The 21,832-nt window shown below is 35.9% G+C and overlaps 2 protein-coding genes across 4 annotated transcripts; one reads left to right on the top strand and one right to left on the bottom strand.

The window, feature by feature from the left end:
• Nucleotides 1-2,352: 2,352 nt before the first annotated feature.
• LOC126596681 (sugar transport protein 13-like) lies at nt 2,353-4,642 on the top strand. Its single transcript, XM_050263351.1, has 4 exons — nt 2,353-2,622; nt 2,757-3,079; nt 3,220-3,344; nt 3,485-4,642. Exons 1-4 carry the CDS (start codon nt 2,490-2,492, stop codon nt 4,437-4,439), a joined length of 1,536 nt encoding a protein of 511 aa, XP_050119308.1. The 5' UTR covers nt 2,353-2,489; the 3' UTR covers nt 4,440-4,642.
• A 4,599-nt stretch (nt 4,643-9,241) lies between these two features.
• LOC126596680 (sugar transport protein 13-like) lies at nt 9,242-20,047 on the bottom strand. Of its 3 annotated transcripts, none has more exons than XM_050263349.1 (11): nt 19,667-20,047; nt 19,497-19,565; nt 18,838-18,901; nt 18,100-18,166; nt 15,302-15,339; nt 13,934-14,432; nt 12,097-12,226; nt 11,549-11,871; nt 10,639-10,763; nt 10,129-10,420; nt 9,242-10,046 (listed from the first exon to the last, which is right to left on the bottom strand). In XM_050263349.1, exons 6-11 carry the CDS (start codon nt 13,982-13,984, stop codon nt 9,396-9,398), a joined length of 1,572 nt encoding a protein of 523 aa, XP_050119306.1. In that variant the 5' UTR covers nt 13,985-14,432; nt 15,302-15,339; nt 18,100-18,166; nt 18,838-18,901; nt 19,497-19,565; nt 19,667-20,047; the 3' UTR covers nt 9,242-9,395. The 3 variants fall into 3 exon arrangements, with proteins under 3 accessions (XP_050119306.1, XP_050119305.1, XP_050119307.1); XM_050263348.1 differs by having other exon boundaries at nt 13,934-14,481; XM_050263350.1 differs by lacking the exons at nt 15,302-15,339; nt 18,100-18,166; nt 18,838-18,901; nt 19,497-19,565; nt 19,667-20,047 and adding an exon at nt 14,643-14,734.
• Between the last annotated feature and the right edge of the window lie 1,785 nt (nt 20,048-21,832).

Consider the following 21,832-nt stretch of genomic DNA (forward strand, 5'->3'; position numbering starts at 1 on the left):
CTTTCGTTATTTTGCTTTCTGAATTTTGATATGCTATTGAATGATTGAGAATTTGATGATCCAAAAGTTTTGAATTTGTTAAAATTTTAGAGATTAAAAGGAAAGCATAATTGTGTAAACTTGGGAGATTCATGGTTACATAAACTAAGTAGACGTTTGCTAATAAGAATTGGAATTGAAAAAAGGGCATCCAAAGCAAAAGGAATTAGAGCTTTTAGAAAATAAATAGGATTGGCTTTGCAATACATTGGTTACTGATGTATGTTCAGAAAAACTGCCCTTGATCCATTTTGGGGTGAAATCTTGATGATAAATGTAAAGATAAGAATGGATGAATGATCAACAAAATGTGAAGAGCTTGACTATAGGCAACAATAACTAAGCTTCTTTCCTGCCTATGATTGGGACTTTGATTAGAAGGTATTATTTAGAGGGTTATATAAGGTTGTTACATAATGAATGCCTATTTCTGTTAATATCTTTATTAGAAGGAATCAGAAGTTTGGACTGGGGCTGAGTTTATCCACAGGGTTCAGCATTTGATACCTCTTGATCCACTGCCTGTCTCAGTAGTTTAGTATATCCTTGGGATAATCGGTACTAGGACATTTTTTTTTTCACTTAGATGATGGACTGTTTGCCTTTTGGGAATTGACTTTATGGATGAAATTTTTTTGTATATCATGTCCTTGAGTTGAGACATGAGTTTCCTTTCTAAGATATATATTTTTTCTTGTTTTATCTCAAAGGTGGTTGGTAGTTCTAATTCATGAGGGTCCATAACTCCAATGTCAGCTATTACATCAATAGGAAACTACAAATTTGAAGTGTGTACATGGGTGGGCAACTGCAAATTTGAAAGGAATTTGATTGGAGGTATTCAAGGAAAACTAAAGTCTTCTAAGTGACAATTTCCTTGTAAATGGAGGCGTATTTCATAATTGATAGATGGTTTCATATTTCTTAGGACATCACATTGGTTTTATAGGTGATTTTGTTGTAGTTTAGTGTAATACTTGTAATTCTTTTTAAACATGTAATAATTTAAAATTTTATTGTATTATAGTAAATTTGCAATTTTGTGGGTTTTTATATATTGTTTTATTTTTTTTTATCAAAATTTATATATTGTTTTTAATTAATTTTTTTTTTAATTTTTAGAAAATTTTTTATAATGGACATTAGCCGTGGTTAATTAATGGTCTACAGCGGTTTTAGCGTGTGGTGTTAAATTCGAATTCACTACAGGCTAAGTCCGTGATTATTATTTAATTGATAACGTGCTTTGGCCGTGGTAAAAGTCTAAACTTTTTACCACATCCTTAATACTAACGGGCAGTGTGTCCGTGGTGGATTTCGATCTACAACGGACATCCACCGTGGTAGATGACCGTTTTTCTTCTAGTGACATGTTTCAGATCTAACTATGATACGGCCAAGCTTATAATATGTCAGCAATACTGGGATAAATGGACTACCCAAAGTAGGTAGTTATCGCCTGCGAGCTTAATGGGTAGGAGGGAGGCAACATTCCGAGGATCAACGTGTAATATTGTACGTTTGTGCACAAGAGGAAAAGGTATTGAGGCCAGTAAAAGAATAAGTCAAGCCATTAAGGAAGAGGGGAAGGAAGAAATTCTGGTGGATGAAGAGAGGAGAAGAGAGAATAGACAACAGATAACAGAGAAATTGGTTTCTTGCTTTGGCAGATGAGCTTAAGCTCTTACCTTTGCTTAGTTATCAAGGCAGTTTTAACATGTGAAATATAGCATTCATATTAATATTTTTGGTCGCATATAGATCCTTGAAAATTTGGAGGATTTATAAGATTTGGATTTTCGTATGAATTATATCTACTTGTATTAGAACAGCTTTTGACACCTTAGAAATTGTTATGTCATTAAACTCATCCATATGCTATATTAGAGAGCCTAACTTCCTATGGAACAAAAAGGACAGTCAAATTGGATTAGCCGCAAAAGTGCACAAGTGTCACCCTTTGATCCTTTGTGGCAAATATGAAATCATATTCTAATAAACCCATGCGTACTAGATTCCTAGACACACGGGCAATTTCAGTCAAATGGACCTTACAGTTGACGGATTACCTGCCACATATCGCAAAGAAATGTGGTCGTTCAAGCATTACTCATAACAGACTCGATCAACTTTGGTGCAACTAACTTCTCGTGAATGCCTGACCAAGCATAAAGAAAGAAATTCAACCGTAGATCATGCCATGGGGAAAGATCCTGACCGTGGTAGTGACTAAATCATCCACTTTCTACGTAGCTCACTCGCTGTTGCCACAAAGTTTTTCAGCATATAAACCCCACAAGCACACGTCTTATTTCAACAAGCTAGTCTCCTCTTCTAGAGTTTCCTTAGATCATCTAATACATAAAAAAAATTCCACATTCATCAAATTCGATACTGTGACATATAGTGCAGCAAAATAAGTTTGAGCACTTAATTAAGAGCGAGAAACCATGGCAGGCGGTGGGTTTGGGGCCGCATCGGGAGGCGGAGACTTTGAAGCAAAGATCACGCCTCTTGTGATCATTTCTTGCATAATGGCCGCTAGCGGAGGCCTCATGTTTGGTTATGATGTTGGTATCTCAGGTACATATACGTGACTCAAGAGCTTTCCGTCGCATCCACACATACAATTAACTATTAACGTACGTGTTTTGTAAAAAATTTATTAGATTTCACGTATAATTCTGTTTAATTTGATATATGGATATACAACGCAGGGGGTGTTACATCCATGCCCCATTTCCAGAAGAAATTCTTCCCGGTTGTGTATAAGATGACTCAAGAGCCTGGACTTGAGAGCAACTACTGCAAATATGATAATCAAGGCTTGCAGTTGTTCACATCTTCATTGTACCTGGCTGCTTTAATGTCAACCTTCGTTGCCTCGTACACAACCAGATCACTAGGCCGAAAGCTAACTATGTTTATTGCCGGGATATTTTTCATAATCGGAACAGTTTTTAATGCTGCAGCTATTAACCTTCTCATGCTTATCATAGGGAGGATCTTGCTTGGTTGTGGAGTTGGTTTTGCTAACCAGGTATATAGTATAAATTTGTAATAATCTTTTTTTTTTTTTTTCAATAAACTGCCTGCTACTCAATTGCTAATGCCAGCTGGATTTTCCTGTTAAATGTTTTTGAACACAATACGTTTACTAAGAAATATACGTAACTACAGGCGGTACCGCTTTTCCTTTCGGAGATTGCACCCACAAGAATTCGAGGGGCACTTAACATCCTCTTCCAACTCAATATTACCATTGGCATTCTTTTTGCAAACCTTATCAATTACGGAACTAACAAGTAAGCCGGCCCAATCTTGCTAGCTAATTCAAAAGACAAGATCTGAAGTTCTGAGTCCACAAATTTTAGCGTAGTAATATGTTCCAATCACTTGAAAGAATATACAACCAAGTAATATTTTGTTTACCATACATGCGCAGAATTACGGGAGGATATGGATGGAGGGTATCGCTGGGTTTGGCTGGGATTCCAGCCGGTTTGCTAACCTTGGGGTCGCTCATTGTGGTAGACACTCCTAACAGTTTGATTGAACGAGGCAAGTTGGAGGAAGGAAAAGCAGTTCTTAAAAGGATTCGTGGTGTTGACAATGTGGATCCAGAATTCTTAGAGATTGTTGAGGCAAGTCGGGTGGCTAAAGAAGTGAAGAATCCCTTCCAAAATCTCCTTAAGCGTAGGAACAGGCCACAACTGGTCATTGCAGTTATGATGCAGGTGTTCCAGCAATTCACTGGCATCAACGCAGTCATGTTCTACGCTCCGGTTTTGTTTCAGACATTGGGTTTTAAGAGCGATGCTTCCCTCTACTCAGCTGTTATAACAGGAGCTGTCAACGTGCTATCAACCGTTGTATCAATCTACTTTGTTGACAAAGCTGGTCGCCGCATGCTCTTATTAGAAGCCGGGGTCCAAATGTTCCTTTCTCAAATGGTGGTTGCAATAGTGATGGGACTCAAAGTCCAGGATAACTCTAACAACCTTACCCAAGGCATGGCTATTCTTGTTGTCATTATGGTTTGCAGTTTTGTTGCCTCCTTTGCATGGTCTTGGGGACCTCTCGGGTGGTTGATTCCTAGTGAGACTTTCCCTTTGGAAGCTCGCTCAGCTGGCCAGAGTGTGGCTGTGTGCATCAACATGCTCTTCACCTTTGTTATAGCACAAGCCTTCCTCTCAATGCTTTGCCATATGAAGTTTGGCATCTTCCTGTTCTTTAGTGCTTGGGTCCTTGTCATGACAATCTTTGCAATGTTCTTAATTCCCGAGACCAAGGGTGTCCCAATCGAAGAGATGACAGAAAGAGTCTGGAAGCAACATTGGTTCTGGAAGAGATTCATGGATGACTTTGAAGATGATCCCAAGGGCAAGGCCCATGTTTGAACTATCTCACCTGGCCACCGGTCTCTTCCTCACAGTTTATTACATTTCATGATTTCCTTGAGTTTGAATCTTAGGACCAACTAATAACTCTTCCTTTACTTCTAGCTAGTTGCCTCACAACGGGAGCTCTCTGAATGCCAAATGCTTTGTTTATGTTTTGAGATGCGCTATTTGCACTTCCGAATAAACTCCTCTTGTACTTCCCTTTTGCATTCTATTCTTTTGATCTCTTATCCGTTTATTAGTTGTGTTTTAACATGCTTGGTCTAATTTCTGATACAATATTCATCCGTTTATAAACATCACCATCTTCTATGGGATGAGTTAATTAATAAATGGTATGTCAAGGCAATAAAAAGGAACAAATTTAAAGCATTAATAAGATAATCTCTTGGAGGAAGTTGCTCTTTATCACGTCCTACAATGATATATTCTGCCACATAATCATTGCTAGAATCTTTAATTAGTAAAATCGCGTATACAATATATTTGCAGAAGTAAGTTTTCTTCTATTGATACGAAGACTGTATACAAAGAGGTTCACTTAACAAAGAAGTAATTTAGCCTACATTCTACATATACGAAAGGAATATAAACTCCTTATACTAAACAACTACAAAAAAAATTTCCTATACTAAGCCAAAACTACCAAGGATACTATCGTTGACTTCTCATTCTTAACACTCTCCCTCAAGTTAGAGAGTAGATGTTGAGAACTCTCAACTTGTGTACAACAGTTGAGAAAGTTTTCTTTCCCAATGCTTTTGTGAATATCATCTGCGAGTTGGTGTGAAGAGGGAACATATTTGGTGACAACTAAATCATCTTGTATATCTTATCTTGAATAAAGTGGCAATATGTCACCATATGTCTAGTTCATTCATGAAAATTGGATTAGTAGCAATATGGAGACCCATTTTGTTGTCACAATGTAGTAAGGCCGGTTTTGGATGTAATAAACCCAAATCCCTTAGAAGATATCGAAGCCACGTCAGTTTCACAACAAGTTCTAGTCATGGTTCTATATTAGGCCTCAAAGCCAACCATGAGGGTGTGCAAGTGGTGCCACCCGTAGGGCTCCCAAATTTTCGATTTTAGTTTACCTGTATATTGCATATATAAATTTAAACATGCAATGAAATAATAATTTGTTCTCTCAAGGCTAGTGTTTTGTGCGTATTATCCGTGAACCATGAACTGGGTTCAATTCCGCTCAGTGGCGTTTATTTGTGTGTTTTATTTTTAATTATTTTGGTATTTAAAAGCATGGTTTTGTGTTTTATTTTAATTTTTGTTGGTATTTAAAAGCATGATGTTTTGAACCCAAAAACTTAGGGTATGCAAATAGGCACCTAGCCACCACAGCAAGATTTTTTTTTTCTTTTACATTATCTGTTTATACATTATCATAAAATTTAAAACGTAAAAGAAAACATAGAAACTAAAATGTTAGATTTTCTAAGGACTTTTATTCATTTTTGTTGGTATTTAAAAATAAGGAGTTTCGAACTTAAAAACATAGGGATGCAAATAGGTACCTAAGCACCGGTCCACCACACCTAAATTTGTTTTTATTTATCTCAATTTATACATAATCATAACAATTAAAATGTAAAAGAAAGCATAGCAACGAAAATTCTATAAATTTTAAGGGCCTCCATTAAAGTCCCCAAAATCTCAGGACCAGGATTTACAAGAAGATGTTTCAATGGCTTAAGCCCTGGGATTTTTTGATCCTCAACGTCCTAATCATGTGTGTAAGTTACATAACATGTTATATGGCCTCAAACAAACTCCATGTGCATAGTTGTAGCGCTTCAGTAACTTTATTCTTTGTCAAGGTTTTGTGCAGAGCCTAGCTGACCCCTCTCTATTCACTTTTCATCACTATTGTACGGTTCATCTCATCCTTTTACTTTATGTGGATGATAATGTATTGACTAGAAATGATTCTTGGAAATTAAAGATCTCGGTGTTCTTCACTATTTTCTAGGTTTTGAGGTTCATCCCACTTCTGCTGGTATTCATATGTCTTAGACTAAACATGCTCTTAAATTACTTAAGCAGACCAATATGCTTGACTGCAAGCCTTCCAATGCTTTTATTGCTTCACATGCTTAATTGTCTAATCAGGATGGTACTCCGCTTTCTGACCCGTTCAATTTTCGGCACTTATTAGGCTTCTTGCAGTATCTTACTTTGACTCTTCTGGACATTGCTTATGCGGTTAATCATATTTCTCAATTCATGTCTTGCCCTACTCACATGCATCTTATTGTCGCTAAACATGTTTAAGTTATATTAAGGGCTCTCTTGAACATGGCATTTCATTCAGGCACTCTTCTATGCCTCCTTTGCTTCGTGGGTATTCTCATGCTGATTAAGCTGGGTGCCTGGACACACTCGCCGCTATACTTCGGGTTTCTTACTATTTCATAGCCAGATTTAATATCGTGGAGTTCCACCAAGCATCCCATTGTTTTCTAGTCTAGTGCTCAATTGGAATTGTAAACACGAAATTTTCCTACGACAAACGAGACAAGAACACGTGTACAAAATAATATTTTGTATTTGATGATTTTGGGTTACAATCTCTCTCAAATTTGATCCTCTGATTCGATCTCTGTAAGGTGTGTATTTGTGGATGTGTGATTGATCCAGGGGCCGTCGAGGCTTGATCTTGGATGAACGGTTGAAAGTTTCTTCAAGGGCCGTTGAGGCTTGATCTTGAATGACGGTGATGAATGGATCTTCAAGGGCTTTTGGGCTTGATCTTGAAAGGTGATGAATGGATCTTCAAGGGCTTTTGGGCTTGATCTTGAAGAACGGTTGGATGAACGGATCTTCAAGGCTTTTGGGCTTGATCTTGAAGAACTGTTGATGAACGGATCTTCAAGGGCCTTTGACGCTTGATCTTGATGAACAGTTGATGAATGGATCTTCAAGGGCTTTTGGGCTTTATCTTGAAGAACGGTTGGATGTGTGGATTTGTTGATGTTATTTATCCAAAGGGTCGTTGGGGCTTGATCTTAGGATGAACGAATGATGAACGATGAACGCTTTCTTCAAGGGCCGTCGGGGCTTGATCTTGAATTGGTGGAAGTTTCTTCAAAGGGCCGTTAGGGCTTGATCTTGAAGGTTGGGTTGACGAAGAACGAAGAGAGCTTTCTTGATCCTTAGGAATTTGCTTGGGAGCTTTGGAGTTTCAAAGCTTCAAGGTTTTGGTGTGAGGTGAATGGGTTATGAATTGGTTATCAATTCCCTCCAAATGAATGCATTGGCTTCCTATTTATAGAATTTTCCAAGGCTTAATTTTGAATATAATATGCAGATGAAATAAATCGTTTTCTGCCAGGTGTTGACATGTGTCCTATTTGATGACTTTTTCCGATTTATTTTGATTTTTCGTTTAGTCACATGCTATGTGTAAAATTTATGTGACACGTGAGCGTCGAAATTGTAACTATTGGTCAACATTTATTTCACCGAAATTTCGATGTCTACAGGAATATTGTGCCTTGGCTTATGCTTGCACCAAATCTATTTAGCTCACCCATGTGCTTTGTGAATTTCAGTTTCCGATGCTTCACCCCACTCTATTGTTTTTGTGATAAGTTGAGCACAACATACATGGCTGCTAATCTGATATTTCATGCTCGGACAAGGAATATTGAGCTTAATTATCACTTTGTTCGTAAACAGGTCAAACTTGGAATCACAAGGTACAATTTATTCATTCCGTTGATCAACCTATGGATGTTCTCACCAAAGGCTCTCCAAGCCACGTTACTTCTCTGTTCCAAACTTGTCTCTCCACAACCACCAAGTTTGGGAAGGGTGGTTTGTATAGGAGAATCTGGTTAGGATTCTATTGGGTTAGATCTTGTAAATTCATGTGAACTTAGAATTACTTGTATGACAAGTCATAGGCTAGTATATATTTGTACCTTGTGTTATAAATACATTTGACTCAATTATAATTCTACACATTGTTCAACAATGTATCCGTCGCAAATTTCTATTCAAATTCGATATGTAAGCTATTTTTTGTTTAATTAAAATTCTCGTGTGGTTTTTTTTTTTTTTTTTGAACAAACAATATTTCTTGTGTGGTTTATTTTGTTTCACATATTTGCTATTGCTCTAACTAGTACTAGAGCGTTGTTGACGCGGAGAAGGACTTGTCACTACATCACTTTGTAAAACAGGTTTTGTGAAAGTCTTTTGAACAGCAATAATTGCTTTATTTCGGAAAAAGGAGCTGATTAAGCCTTGTCGGGGGCGTTAACGTAAATCGCTTTCTTGAGCTTGCATACCATAGGAGAAGAGAAGCCTGGAGTTGGAGGAGGCTGAATATAACTTTTTCTTCGAATACAGAGAGCAACAAGACGCTAGATTTTCTTGAATTTTTTAAGCAACCATAGTGGAGAGGGAAAATTCGAAGTGTGGACGGCTTTTACAGTGTTTTTTTCGTTGTTTAGATGTTGTAAATACACTTTAGCGAGCGCAAATCAAATCTCAATTGAGCGATTTCGTTTAAAACTGCATAGTGTTATTGTCCTACTACATTTGTCCATATGCTTCAAGGTGGTAAGGGAGGTGGATAATGAATCAGAATTAATTAGGATAGGTTCAGGTTTAATTCCTCCAAAAACCTATCTCAGAAAGCTAACACACTTTCATGTGGGACTCTGCCCTTTAAATTCTAAAACGACTTATCCTTATGGATTATGATCCTGATGCTTGTGCATGGAGGCTAATACATTAAGCAATGCCAATCAAATAATACAAGACAATACACCTGCATTCCATACATTATATTAAACAAAACGAACCATTAACTAAGTTCGTTATAGTTTTACAAACTTCAACATAATGATGCATGAGAGGGATTTAACACAGTTATTTTGATGACATTTTCTCTTGGAACCCTCCAATATAACCATAAAAATAAAATTATTTTACTCGACCACCTTCGTAGTCGTCTTTATATCTCTTCCAAAACCAATGTTGCTTCCACACTCTCTCTGTCATCTCCTCAATAGGGACATTTTTGGTCTCGGGAACCAAAAATAGCACAAAGAGTGACATGACCAAGACCCAAGCAGAGAAAAACAAGAAGACGCCATACTTCATACTGCAAAGCATTAAGAGGAAGACTTGTCCTATAAGAAAACAGCAAAGCATGTTCATGCAAACCGTCACACTTTGCCCCGCTGACCGAGTCTCCAACGGAAATGTCTCACTAGGAATTAACCACCCGAGGGGTCCCCAAGACCAGGCAAAGGCGGAGACGAAAGCGCACACCATGACCACCACCACAATCGACAAACCATAAGATAAGTTATTAGAGTGATCCTTAACCTTGAAGGCTAGCACTATTCCGATAACCAATTGAGAAAGCAACATTTGGATCCCAGCTTCTAATAACAGCATTCGACGCCCAACTTTGTCAACCAAGAAAATAGATACAATCGTCGCGAGGACATTGACAGCTCCTAGTATAACTGCGGCATAAAGGGAGGCATTGTTGCCAAAGCCCATGGTCGCAAATAAAATGGGAGCATAGAAAAGAATTGCATTCATGCCTGTGAACTGCTGGAAGATCTGTACAGCAAACATCATTAATATTAACATTACACTACTACTTTTTAATTGTAGTAACCAATGTATGTGTATATATACTGACCTGCATTGCTATTGCAATCACCAGTGGGGGGCGATTCTTCCGTTTAAGGAGATTTTTAAAGGGGTGCTTTATTTCTTTGGCTGCACGACTTGCCTCCAGTATCTCCGAGAACTCTGCTTCAACATTTTCAGTGCCTCTGATCCTTTTAAGTACTGCTCTTCCTTCATCCAACTTACCACGTTGTATCAAACTGTTAGGAGTGTCTACCACAATGAGGGACCCCAAGGTTAGCAAGAGTGCCGGAACGCCAGCCAAACCCAGCGATACCCTCCAACCCCATCCCCCTTTAATCCTGTATTTGGCAGAACACATAATTACATATCAATTATAGTGGATGGTGGTAAAGCACAAGAAGTAAGAAAAAATTAATTCATGCCCATTAATGTTGTATCTCGATAATCATTATAGACATTTCTCTTCATGTGTCTAGTAGAATAAGAACCTAATTTCATTTGTTGATATTCTTCATATATAGGAGTACTCTTTCAAACCAAGGAGAAGGGGACGTACTTAGCAGCACCATAATTGACAAGGGTAGCAAAAAGAATTCCAACGGTTACATTTAGCTGGAAAAGTATGTTGAGTCCTCCACGAATTCTTGTGGGTGCAATCTCCGAAAGGAATAGTGGCACAGCCTGCAAAACATCAAAACATCGAAACCATTACTCGATGACCAAATTAGGGGAAAAACATATATGGCTTAAAAGCAAGAAAATGAAAGCTGAAGCTCCTCTTCATATGGGGCATACGATACAGATCAATATTCTTTTTAGACTTGCATTTGAATTTTAAACTCTAAATCGTAAACTTCAAATGCAAAACATAAAATGCCCCTTTATTCAAATTTTTTTAAATTTTTATGAAAAACTTAACTAACCTAACAGTTTTCATTGTATTCAAAGCTTTTGCCCTGTTCCCATTGCTCGATACCCCATTGATAACAACTTTATCCCTCGAGTGCTATATATGCTTGCTGCAATATTACTCAAGGGATGTCACAGATGGACCTTTCTCGGGGGGTCCTCGAGCAAACTCGAATTAGGCAAACAAACTGTATGAATCCAATTAATTAAAAGTACAGGGTCAATAAAGTCTTTTCAATGTAAAAATGACCAAAAAACAATTGAACAAACGGTATTATATATAAGCACCAAAAATTATATGCAGATCATCTTGTTTCATCTGATGCAGTGGTAATGAGTAACTTGGCAGTGGTTGTCGCTCTTTTTTCCTCCTTAACATCACCCTATACTTTAAGATTTGAATGTGACACTATTACCCGAAATTATGATTAAAGTTGCCCTGACTACCTCTTTTAGGAAATATATTGCTAGAAATTGATAAAGGATTAGAACATTGCTGTTAAGAGTCTCAAAATATGGAGGAATAACAAAATTATAAACAATACAAAGTTAAAAACCTGATTGGCGAAACCAACTCCGCAGCCAAGAAAGATCCTGCGAATGATAACCATGGAAAGTTCTTGAAATGAAGCATTAATAACTGTACCAACAATGAAGAAAATCCCAGCAATTAACATGGTCAGCCTTCGCCCTAGCCTTTTGGTAGTGTACGATGCAAAGAAGGTCGATACCAAAGCAGCAAGGTACAACAAAGAGGTGAACAATTGCAGGCCTTGATTGTTAAATCTGCAATAATTGCTATTGGTCTTCAGTTTCTGAGTGCTAGCGTACACGTCTGGGTAGAACTTTTTCAAGAAACCTGGCATAGCTGTCACACCGCCTGCATCAAGTACAACCAATGGCTAAAATTTGTACTCCCTATACGAGTTTAGTCAAGTTGCTTAATACATTATACTCCCTCTCTATACATAAGTTCGAATCTCTTCCCAAATGAATTTAGTACGGAATTTGTCAAAAAAAAACCCCGAAAATTAATATAAACAACAGTATTAATTAGACAAACAAATTAAAAAATAAAAAATTGTGGGTGTTTGTGGTTACCGACCAGAAATGCCAACCTCATAACCAAACATGAGGCCTCCACTTGAAGCGAGTATACATGAAATGATGACAATTGGTGTGATCTTTGCTTCAGAAATATCAGCTGCGGTGCTTGCTGAGGCCATGGAGCTGCCCTGCTTAGCCATAATTACTCTATAAGTATATGATCTCAACTCTCAAACATTCAAAACAAAGCCTCTTAATTGCTACAACTTCCTTGCAGCTCCTTATACAGCTTTGTATATTCCAAGTAACTGAGTGAAAGAAAGAGACTTTCTGCAAAAACCAGCAGATGGATGGTTTCTTTTAAGATAGCTAGCATGTGAGAGAGGGGCACTGCATGGGAACCAGGTGTCCAAATTCTGAGGTTTAGCGTAACAATTGTCAGCTGCTTCATTCTCTGCTTCCTTATCACCAAACTATAGTTTAATATATTTTAATACGTTTTCTTCCTCCATTCCTTCATTGTTTGAGTTACAACTTTACTTATTGATCAAGTGACTCAATGATATGATTTTATACTTGTGGAGATTAATTTGCTGCCAATGAATGGCAATATAGCATATCACTAGAGGTTATCTTAAAATTCATTTAAATGGAAAATGGTAAATTTGGTTCACTTGAGATGCTAACCTTTCAAAATGCGATACTAATAAAAGTTGCATATTAGGATGAAATGCATTAACGCTTACACTTAATCAGAAAAAAACTAACAAAATTCTAATTTGTTTTTCTACTCAATGTTCCAAGAAATTGCCTAAATAGCAAAAGAACAATTGCACATGGAGCCTACCTTCTGAGTAGGGATGGGCAAATACCCATCGGTTATGGGTAACCGCGGTTACCGGCCCAGTTAAATTTTACGGTTACGGTTATGGGTAACCGTTTAAATAAATAAACGGTTATGGGTGTAACCGTTTAACCGTGAAATTTAAATAAGCGGTTATGGATATTAACTTAGGTTATAAACGGGTAACCGTTTACCCATTTATTTTATATACGTTAAAATTAATACAAACCATGTTCCCTATCGAACAAAACTTAGATCAATGTTATTGCCTATATTGCATGATTTCTGTAGCTAATATAATATAGTTTTCCTTAACCACTTTAATTTCATGGTTCATTATATATATTTTATGTTAATACCTTACATTCCGAGTTAAATAACCCAATAATACTATCTTTTTCATAACCCAAGAATACTTAGCAAATTCTATATTACCTTCATTGTTAACAGTTAAAAATATCGTCAGTAAACTATTATTTCAATTATTGGAATGGTATAAGGACTTAAAAATTTAAAATGCGGAAATGTATGATAAATGTACTTATAACGGTGTTTAATTGTTAGAAGAAAAAAAATTATGACAAATTTTCCTTTTTTAATTTTCAAGTTGTTAAAAAAACATGTAGACGGGTGATAAAGGAGTAAATGGTAAAAAAGAAAAAATAAACGGGTTAAAAAAGGATAAATGGGTAAATGGGTACTAAACGGTTACGATTAAATGGGTACACGGTTATAGGTATGGTTAACCATTTATAAACGGTTATGGGTATAGGTATAACCGTTTAGGCAATTATCCAACGGGTAAATGGTTATGCCGGTATGAGAATAAACGGTTATGGATAAATAACCGTGGTTACCCGCCCACTATAACCATTGCCCATCCCTACTTCTGGGTAGCACTTGAAAGCTCTCTTTGAACTCTCTTGTGCTCATATGAGAGGGAATTTTGTCATCGCTCAATTTCAAGTCTAGCCTCTCTTTCCCTAATGAGAGATTCCATTGCAGCCTGATAGACATATTCGAACATTTAATATCAAACCCATCTACTTACCATCTTATATATCCAAGTCTTATTTCGTAAATTTCTCTTGTAAAGAAGCATAGTTTTTCCTGAGCCCCGCAATAATCTAATTCAATTCTTCTTCCTTGCTTTTCAATAAGATCCTTATTATCAAACAAACATAATTACTATAGTAAACAACTTCATTGAGGATTCAAACACACAAAAGATGTTATTCATACCCATTTCATTGCATTGCCGCTCTGACCATGAAAAATTAAAATTAATAATAATCGCTCAAATCAATTACAGTATATCACAAACTATGCCATCTAATAATCAATAAATTTAAGAAAATTTAAAATAAAATCAAAATCTTTAAATGTCCTAATTTTCTCTCTCGGAAGCCAAACAATAAAGAAAGAAGAAAAGGAGATGAATAAGAAATGAAGGTTGAGTAACTAACTTGTCAGGATTTGGATAAGAGGCAGGAAGAGAAGGCCATCATCGGAACTCAGTCTTACTCTTCTTCTTGTAATTTCTGTTTCTCCTTTCAGATTTCAAATACAAAACCACCCATACTTAAATCAACTTAATTCCTGTAAAAAGTTTGCTATAAAACTTTCATGACACTTCTATAAAAATCCAGCTTGCATGGTTCTTTTACAATCAACACATAACTTCATTTTAAACTTGTAAAGACACAAACTTAATCAATTGACTTATATTTAAATAGAAAGAAAGTAGTGGTCAGTTTTACCTATATTTTGTTTGGTGTCACTCCATTTCTATTTTTAATTAAAATCTTGTAACTTTTACGCATTTCCCTATAATTTTTACTTCCCTTCCCTTCCCTTCCCTTCCCCTGCTGCATAAACAGTAGAGTAGCTCTCGCCTACAACAAATTGAAAACCATTTGGAGAAAATAACTAAGCATTTGGTTATTAGATTCTTAGTAGGCAAAGCAAGAAAATTACACATAGCGAAACTATTGAAACTTTAAAACCCACTTCCCAAATTAGGTTCTCTGACTGACTAATGAGCATATGGATTTTAAACTATCATCCCAAGCCTGCAATGCCTGAGGTTTTTTTTTTTTTTTTCGTGACAGTCTAATTAATCATTTTTAATAGAAGAATACAATTCATATAACAATAATTAGTAGAGAAAACGAATGCAGTAATGTAAAAATCATGGTGCTACTTGAATTTTGAGGGCTGAGGACGATCGCTTAATGCCACCAAGTTCCATTTCTATTCAGAGTTCGAAACTGAATTTGAGACTCTTCTAGGTTCTTGTTAACAAACATAACATGGTGGACCAAATTAAAAACATATTTAAACCAAAAATTATAATTTGAGTTTTTCTAATTTTTTTTCTATAAGAAATCTCATAACTCTAAACAAAAAGAAAACTTACCGCAAGCTTGGAGCTAACTGGGGTCAATTCTCCTTGCTCTGCAATCACACAAAACAAAATTCAAAGTTCAAAACTTAATATAACCTCATCTGCCAATTCAAAGTCCAAACAATTAACTAAAAAAATCCAGAATGAATAAAGTTTAAACCATAGTTATTGAGGTTAGATAGCAGGACAACCGACCTCTACTTGTTTTCTGGTAAATTTGGGGTCCTTTAATTTCTAGACTTTGAGTAGAAACTGATTATACCATGGGCTAATCTTCAAGTACCACAAAATATAATTTTATCGTAGTAAGCTTTTCGATTCACTCCAAATGAAGGTATTATATGTTCATATATATATATATATATATTCACAACAATAAGAAAGAAGAAAACAACTCTTGGTACAGAGCAAAAATGAAGCACTAACGGATTCCCACACACCAAACTCTGAGAACAAACAAAAACAGATAGCAGCATGCAAGTCACGAAGGAACAAAGAAAAAAGAATACTCATTTGCAAATCCAAAATTAGAAAAAATCGCATAGACAAAATTGGGAAACTCACCACAAAACGCTGGTCATTGGAGCTTTTTAATTTTTTTTTTTTTTTTTTTTTTTTTTTTGGAACTAAATTGGAAAATCTGAAGAAAAAAAAAACCTCAACCGCAATTTTTCAGCAACAAACCTTCAGCGTCAACATTTTATAACAGAGACACACAAAAGTTAGACACGAAGAGAAAACAAAGCATTGAAAATTCTGGAAAAAAAAAAAGGACTTATAGTGACAGAACGGCGGAGGACGGAGGTGCTATCACGGCTCAGATAAAACCCTAGCTTGATCCACGCCGCGAGGCAAAGTTTTGGACAGTGTAGGAATCAAAGGAAAACCCAAATCCAAGGAAAAACAAATGGCTTTTCGAATTCGATTTTTTATTATTTTTTTTATTTTTGGAGTTTGGCCTCTGTGATTTGTAGTTTTTGAGAGAGAGAACTAGAGAAATTACTACAGGGTTGGTCTTTTTCAGCAGGAAAGTGAGAGAGAGCAGTCGAGATCGGAGAGCGAGGGAAGGCAAGCTTTAGCAACATAAGGATTTGTGGGAGAGATCGAAATGGATGGAAGGCTTCTTTAGTAGAGAAGGAAAGCATGAGAAAGAGTGATAGATGAGACAAGACCGCAAAGTGAAGGAGAGTCAGAGGAAAAGTCGAGAAGGAGTCAAAGTAAAGCCCTTCGACAATGATCGACGCATGGACTGAAGCAAAAGGACAACGGAAGGCAAAAATGAAATTATACAAATCAAGCAGGGGCAAATCCGCCATTTTACTGTTCACGAACAGTGAAAAACCAGTCTTACGGAAAACCCATTTTTAGTATATGTATAATTTATAATAGGGAGAAATTCTCTCTCTTCTTCTTTCCTTCTTACATTTTGCTCCTTGTCTTTTTGTCTTTTAAAAAAAAATTAATATAATGTAATCATAATCATTTAAATAAGAGAAGAAAAAAATAAGAGAAAGATTAAGGGTAGAAAGAATAATAGCTGGACATACTTTGTGATCTGATGAAAACTTGTGAAGCATAAGTATCACCTAACCAAATCTCCCATAGATTATCTTAGAAGGAAAGAAATTCTCTTCGGATCTCCTTCATCAAAGTCACCTGATCAAGTGATTTGGACCTTTGAAATTTTATCAAACGGCAAAAAATTATTATAACTTTTAAGAGATCAAAACAAGTAGGCCGTTGAATGAAATTTAAAACCCGAATCACTTGATCCGATGACCTTGTTGAAAGAATCTCCCCTCATCTTGGAAAAGAAGAACTCAAACAGATTATGTACTTATAGGGCGCTACACTGTTCAATTGAACAGTTCCATTTTCAGTGGCACACAATTCAACCAACTAATATTTTTTTTGGTGCATTATTTAGTTTAGAGAAATATTAAGTCCATTTTTAAAAGTAAGATTTTTTATAAATTTTCTGTTATCTTTTATTTTAGATATAATGTTTTGTTATCACGAAAGTTGATATTAACTTGTGAAGTAGAAGAGAGTTTATGAAAGTCCATTTAAGAGAGTTTTCTTAACATTGGTGATTCAATTTAATTTGAATGAAAATTATAAAAACTAATATTTTTAGTGCATGTTATGTTCAAGGTTATGTTTTCATTTTTTGAATCAAGGCGTGTTTTGCGCGACTTTCACGTTTTAAATATATTTATATCCGTAAATTGACAAAAGAAAAATCAAATATTTGAAGTAAATGAATAATCTTAAATCATACTAGAAGAAACGCCTCATAAACCAATTAAAGTAGCTGAATCCATATAATAAAATCGGTCTCTGTAAAATTTACATTTAGAATAGAGAAAGTAATATTTAATAAACAACTGATGAATCACATTATTACTAGCTCATTGTGAGACTAAACCCACCCCTTTCCCCTTAGTATATATAATATCATTTGTTTAAAAAAAAATCATTTGCCAACTAATTTAATCACATTATTATCCGCATGCGAAAGACAGTTTTTATAATTAGCATTACACGCCTCTTGAGATATTTTGAACGTGTATAAAAATAGGGCAAATTGACACACCCCGACCCGGAATGTCCACTTGAACTCCAAATCGAGTTGTGCTGGCCGACACCTGAATGGTGACGTAGCCATAAAGTGTAGTGATGTGGAAGGTATGGGTAAATTTAAACCTAAAGTGCCTAATCAAGAGAGTGTGCAGGTGAGTGGGTTTGAATCATATTCACACGTGATGCCAGAGTAGAAGACAGTATAGTAAATAGGTTGAGGGTTACACCACTGAAGGTAACCATCTCCTGAGATTTGCCAGAATCCTCGTATACGCGTAAACACCGCTACTAAACCTGGAGGGGCGAAAAAAAATTTGAGTGGGTCAGTAAAACAATACTTATACGAAAACCTTTATTTTTGAATATACTAACCCCTCACTGTAAAACAAGTATAGTTTCCTCAAAACATACTACGTAAGTATGTAATCAAATATAACTGCAATATAACCAGAAATATGCCAAGTCATGATATATCAAATGCCAAGGTAATATAATTATGTGATAATCAATTATAAGCAGGTTGCTCATCATCTAAGCTACATACACAAGTTCGAACAGATGGTTTCTGACACGAACAGGACTGTGTGTGATCAATATGCTCTAGTACTACGATCACGTGAAGACTGGTGCAAAAGCACATCACATACAAGTCGGATCGCCTAATGCAATCTACCCGACAAGACTGGCACCTAAACTTGGATCCAAGGTGAGCGAACGGTGCGAATGTGAACATACACGTGAAGGACTGGCCCTGGCCCTGGGGTGAGTACTAACACCGGGTGTAGCAAGATGAGCATGTACACAAGTATGAATGTCATGACAATAATATCTCAACCATATAGCAGCATTTATCACATTTCATATCACAATATCGAATACTTGGCAATATAAGCGTAAAAGTGAAGTAAATACGCATTCATGGAAACTATAATATGTATAAGTATAAAAAAAAACTGCCAACTCACAGATACTTCACCGCTGACGAGCCACGCAACCTAGCGAAGATGGAAACGCCACTAATAATTGCTCCTAAGCACATAAAGGTACAATTAATAAAACTATACTATAACAATTGAATTTGGAAAAACGGACGTCAAAAACGGATTCAGAACGTCGAATTACCCTAAAAAGGTCCTGCTTAAATTTCCGAAAAGTCAACAAAAGTCAACAGGATGAATATTCCTTGAAAGACGAAATATTCTCTGACGGATGGAAAATTCCCTAACGGAATATTTCATTTGGGTTAAGGGTTATTAGGTTGGGTTAGATTATTAGGTTGGACTTAAGGATTTTAGGCCTAAAGGCCTAAACTAAAAGGTTTAAGATTTAAAATGCATGAGCTTAAAGCATAAAAGGAAATGGCCAAAGACCTTTAATTAACCAAATAATAATAAAAATAATAATAAAGGGTTAGGTTGGGCTACCTAGGGTTTTGGGCTTGGCAGGAACGGCCCGAAGGGCCTGGGTTTGGGTTCCAGCTCGCCGGAGTTAAACGGAAGGGAATGCCGGATTTGGCCAGAAAACTGAACAACCTTTAAATGTTAATAACTTCCTCGTTACGCAATGAAATCGAGTGAAACAAAAACTAAAGTTGTAGTTCTCAAAGAGAAGAAGAGAATGGTACCTCGCACGATGTCTAAATCTCCGTGTTTTGGCCGGAAAACACCTCGAAAGCCGTCGGACTCGTCGGAAACTGGGTAAGATTCAAATGAGTATAACTTCTTTAATACTCAACGAAATTGGGTGAAACGAAAAGGAAAGTTATAGTACACAGCGAGAAGAAGAGATTGATACCTTGTATGCCTGCCAACTCGTTGTGGTTTGGCCAGAAATTGTCTCGAAAGGCACGGGTCAGACTTGAACTTCTCGAAACCAAGTTGTTTCACGTCAAAGCTTCCTCAAACCTTGACTAGAGACCCTAGGCTAGGGAGTTGTGTAGAGGCTTGACCGAGTCTTAAAACATCGTGACTCAGTTGAAAACACGTCGAACTCAACTCGTCCGAGTTTGGACCTTCCGAGTTGGCGAGTCAAAACTCGTCCATTCTTGGTTTGGTTGGTATGGTTGTGTTCGTGAGGATGAGAGGAGTAAAATGGGGTTGGTTTCAAGCTCGATCTATGAGCTTTGATGTTCGTTCATGGTGTTGCAGAGGAAGAAAGAATACGGGAGAGAAAGAGAGAGAACCTTTTCTGATAGAGGGGGACAGAAAATAAAGAAGAGATGGGATATGTGAGAGTGAAATAATGAAGATAGGTGCACAGGATGGGATAAAAAGGAATCCAATGGATAGGTTTTAGATTTTCAATAGTAAAAGGAAATCGAAATCTATTCGAAGTAGATATTTTTACATTTTAAAATCTACGTCTACTCGTACTAGCGTGTACAATTTAAATGCGATAGCGAGAAATAAAAAGGAAAGCGATAAGAATAAGTCCACGTCTCTTGCCAATAAGGGTATAATCGTCAATACACATACTCGGAGAGAAATTACATAAGAAAATTAGGGACGGGTTGTCACAAAAATAATATTAAATGAACAGCTGATTGAATCACATTATTGCTCGCTTATGGTAAGGTACTAATTAAAAAAAGTACAAAAAATAATTAATTATTAAAAAAACACTGTTAAAATGACAAAAATACTTGTGCCACATTTGATGCATTATTTTAGGTTGCCTTTGAATGTTTTTTTTTTGTTCAAGGGGCATTTTTGTCCAATTATTTTTGTTAAAGCTTGTGACACCAAAAAGTACACTTTTATTGTTGGCTTTATATATAGAAGAAGATAAATACTATAAAAACTATAAACACTAATAATTATATTCTCTCACTAACTGACTAATATTTTTAGGCATGTTATGTTCAAGTTTCTGTTTCCATATTTGATATTGATAAATACTATAAAAACTATTAAAACTAATAATTATACTCTCATTAACCGATTAATATTTTTAAGGAAAATTAATGAAAATGACTTGGAAAAGTTTTAATTTTAATAAAAAAAATCATGTTATAAGTTTTGTTTAATGATTAGTACAAGGCCCATATTAAAGTAGTCCAACTAAAAATGACCTAACTATAAAAAATTATGATTTGTCGATTTTACCCCTAACTTTTTTAGGTTCAGTTCTAGATTTTCGTCGTTAATGGAGTTCATCGTTGTTTTGCAGACCTTCTTCTTTTTCTTTGAAACAAAAATATAGATCTTCATGCTATTTAATTTATATTTTGTATTATTTCGTTAAAACATGATTGTCGTTATTCATAAAGTATTCTAGGTACTGTTTTTCAAATTTTCTTCGTTAGTGGAGTTCATCATTTGTTTCTCCATAAAATAAATTTGAGATCTGCATGTTATTCAATAATAACAACGGGTCACTGTTACTAGGCTGTAAAAATAAATTGTTTCTGGATTTTAAGTAACACTATTTCTGGAATCTAAGTTACTGTTTCTAAAATCTAAGTCACTATTTCTGGATCCAAATAAAATAGACACACTGTTTCTTAAATGTAAGCTAGAAAATAAATAGTGAAATTCATTGTATTTGGATTCAAAGCAAAATAAGCATCTTGTTTCTTAAATATAATCAATTGATGCATGAAAGAAATTAAACAATCAAATGTTAAAACATAGACTGTTTCTGGAATCTAAGTCAATGTTTTTGTAATCTAAGTCACTGTTTCTGGAATTTAAGTCACTATTTCTGGATTTTGGTTTTTTTCTTTCCAGATACAGTGTTTGTTTGTGCACAGAAAAAACAAACATTGTATCTGATTTTTTTTCTAGAAATAGTAAGTTTTGGGTTCTACAAAAACAGTTTTTTGTTTTTTGTTTTTTTTTTCCTATTTACAGACGCTGAAATGTACGTACATCACCGGGACCGTAGGTCCTTATTGGATCTGATTGGAATAAAATACTAATACTATAAATTGTTCGTGGTGCAAATAAGAGGATGAGGATG

This window comes from Malus sylvestris, chromosome 13, assembly GCF_916048215.2.
Source record: "Malus sylvestris chromosome 13, drMalSylv7.2, whole genome shotgun sequence".
NCBI classification, from domain to species: Eukaryota; Viridiplantae; Streptophyta; class Magnoliopsida; order Rosales; family Rosaceae; genus Malus; species Malus sylvestris.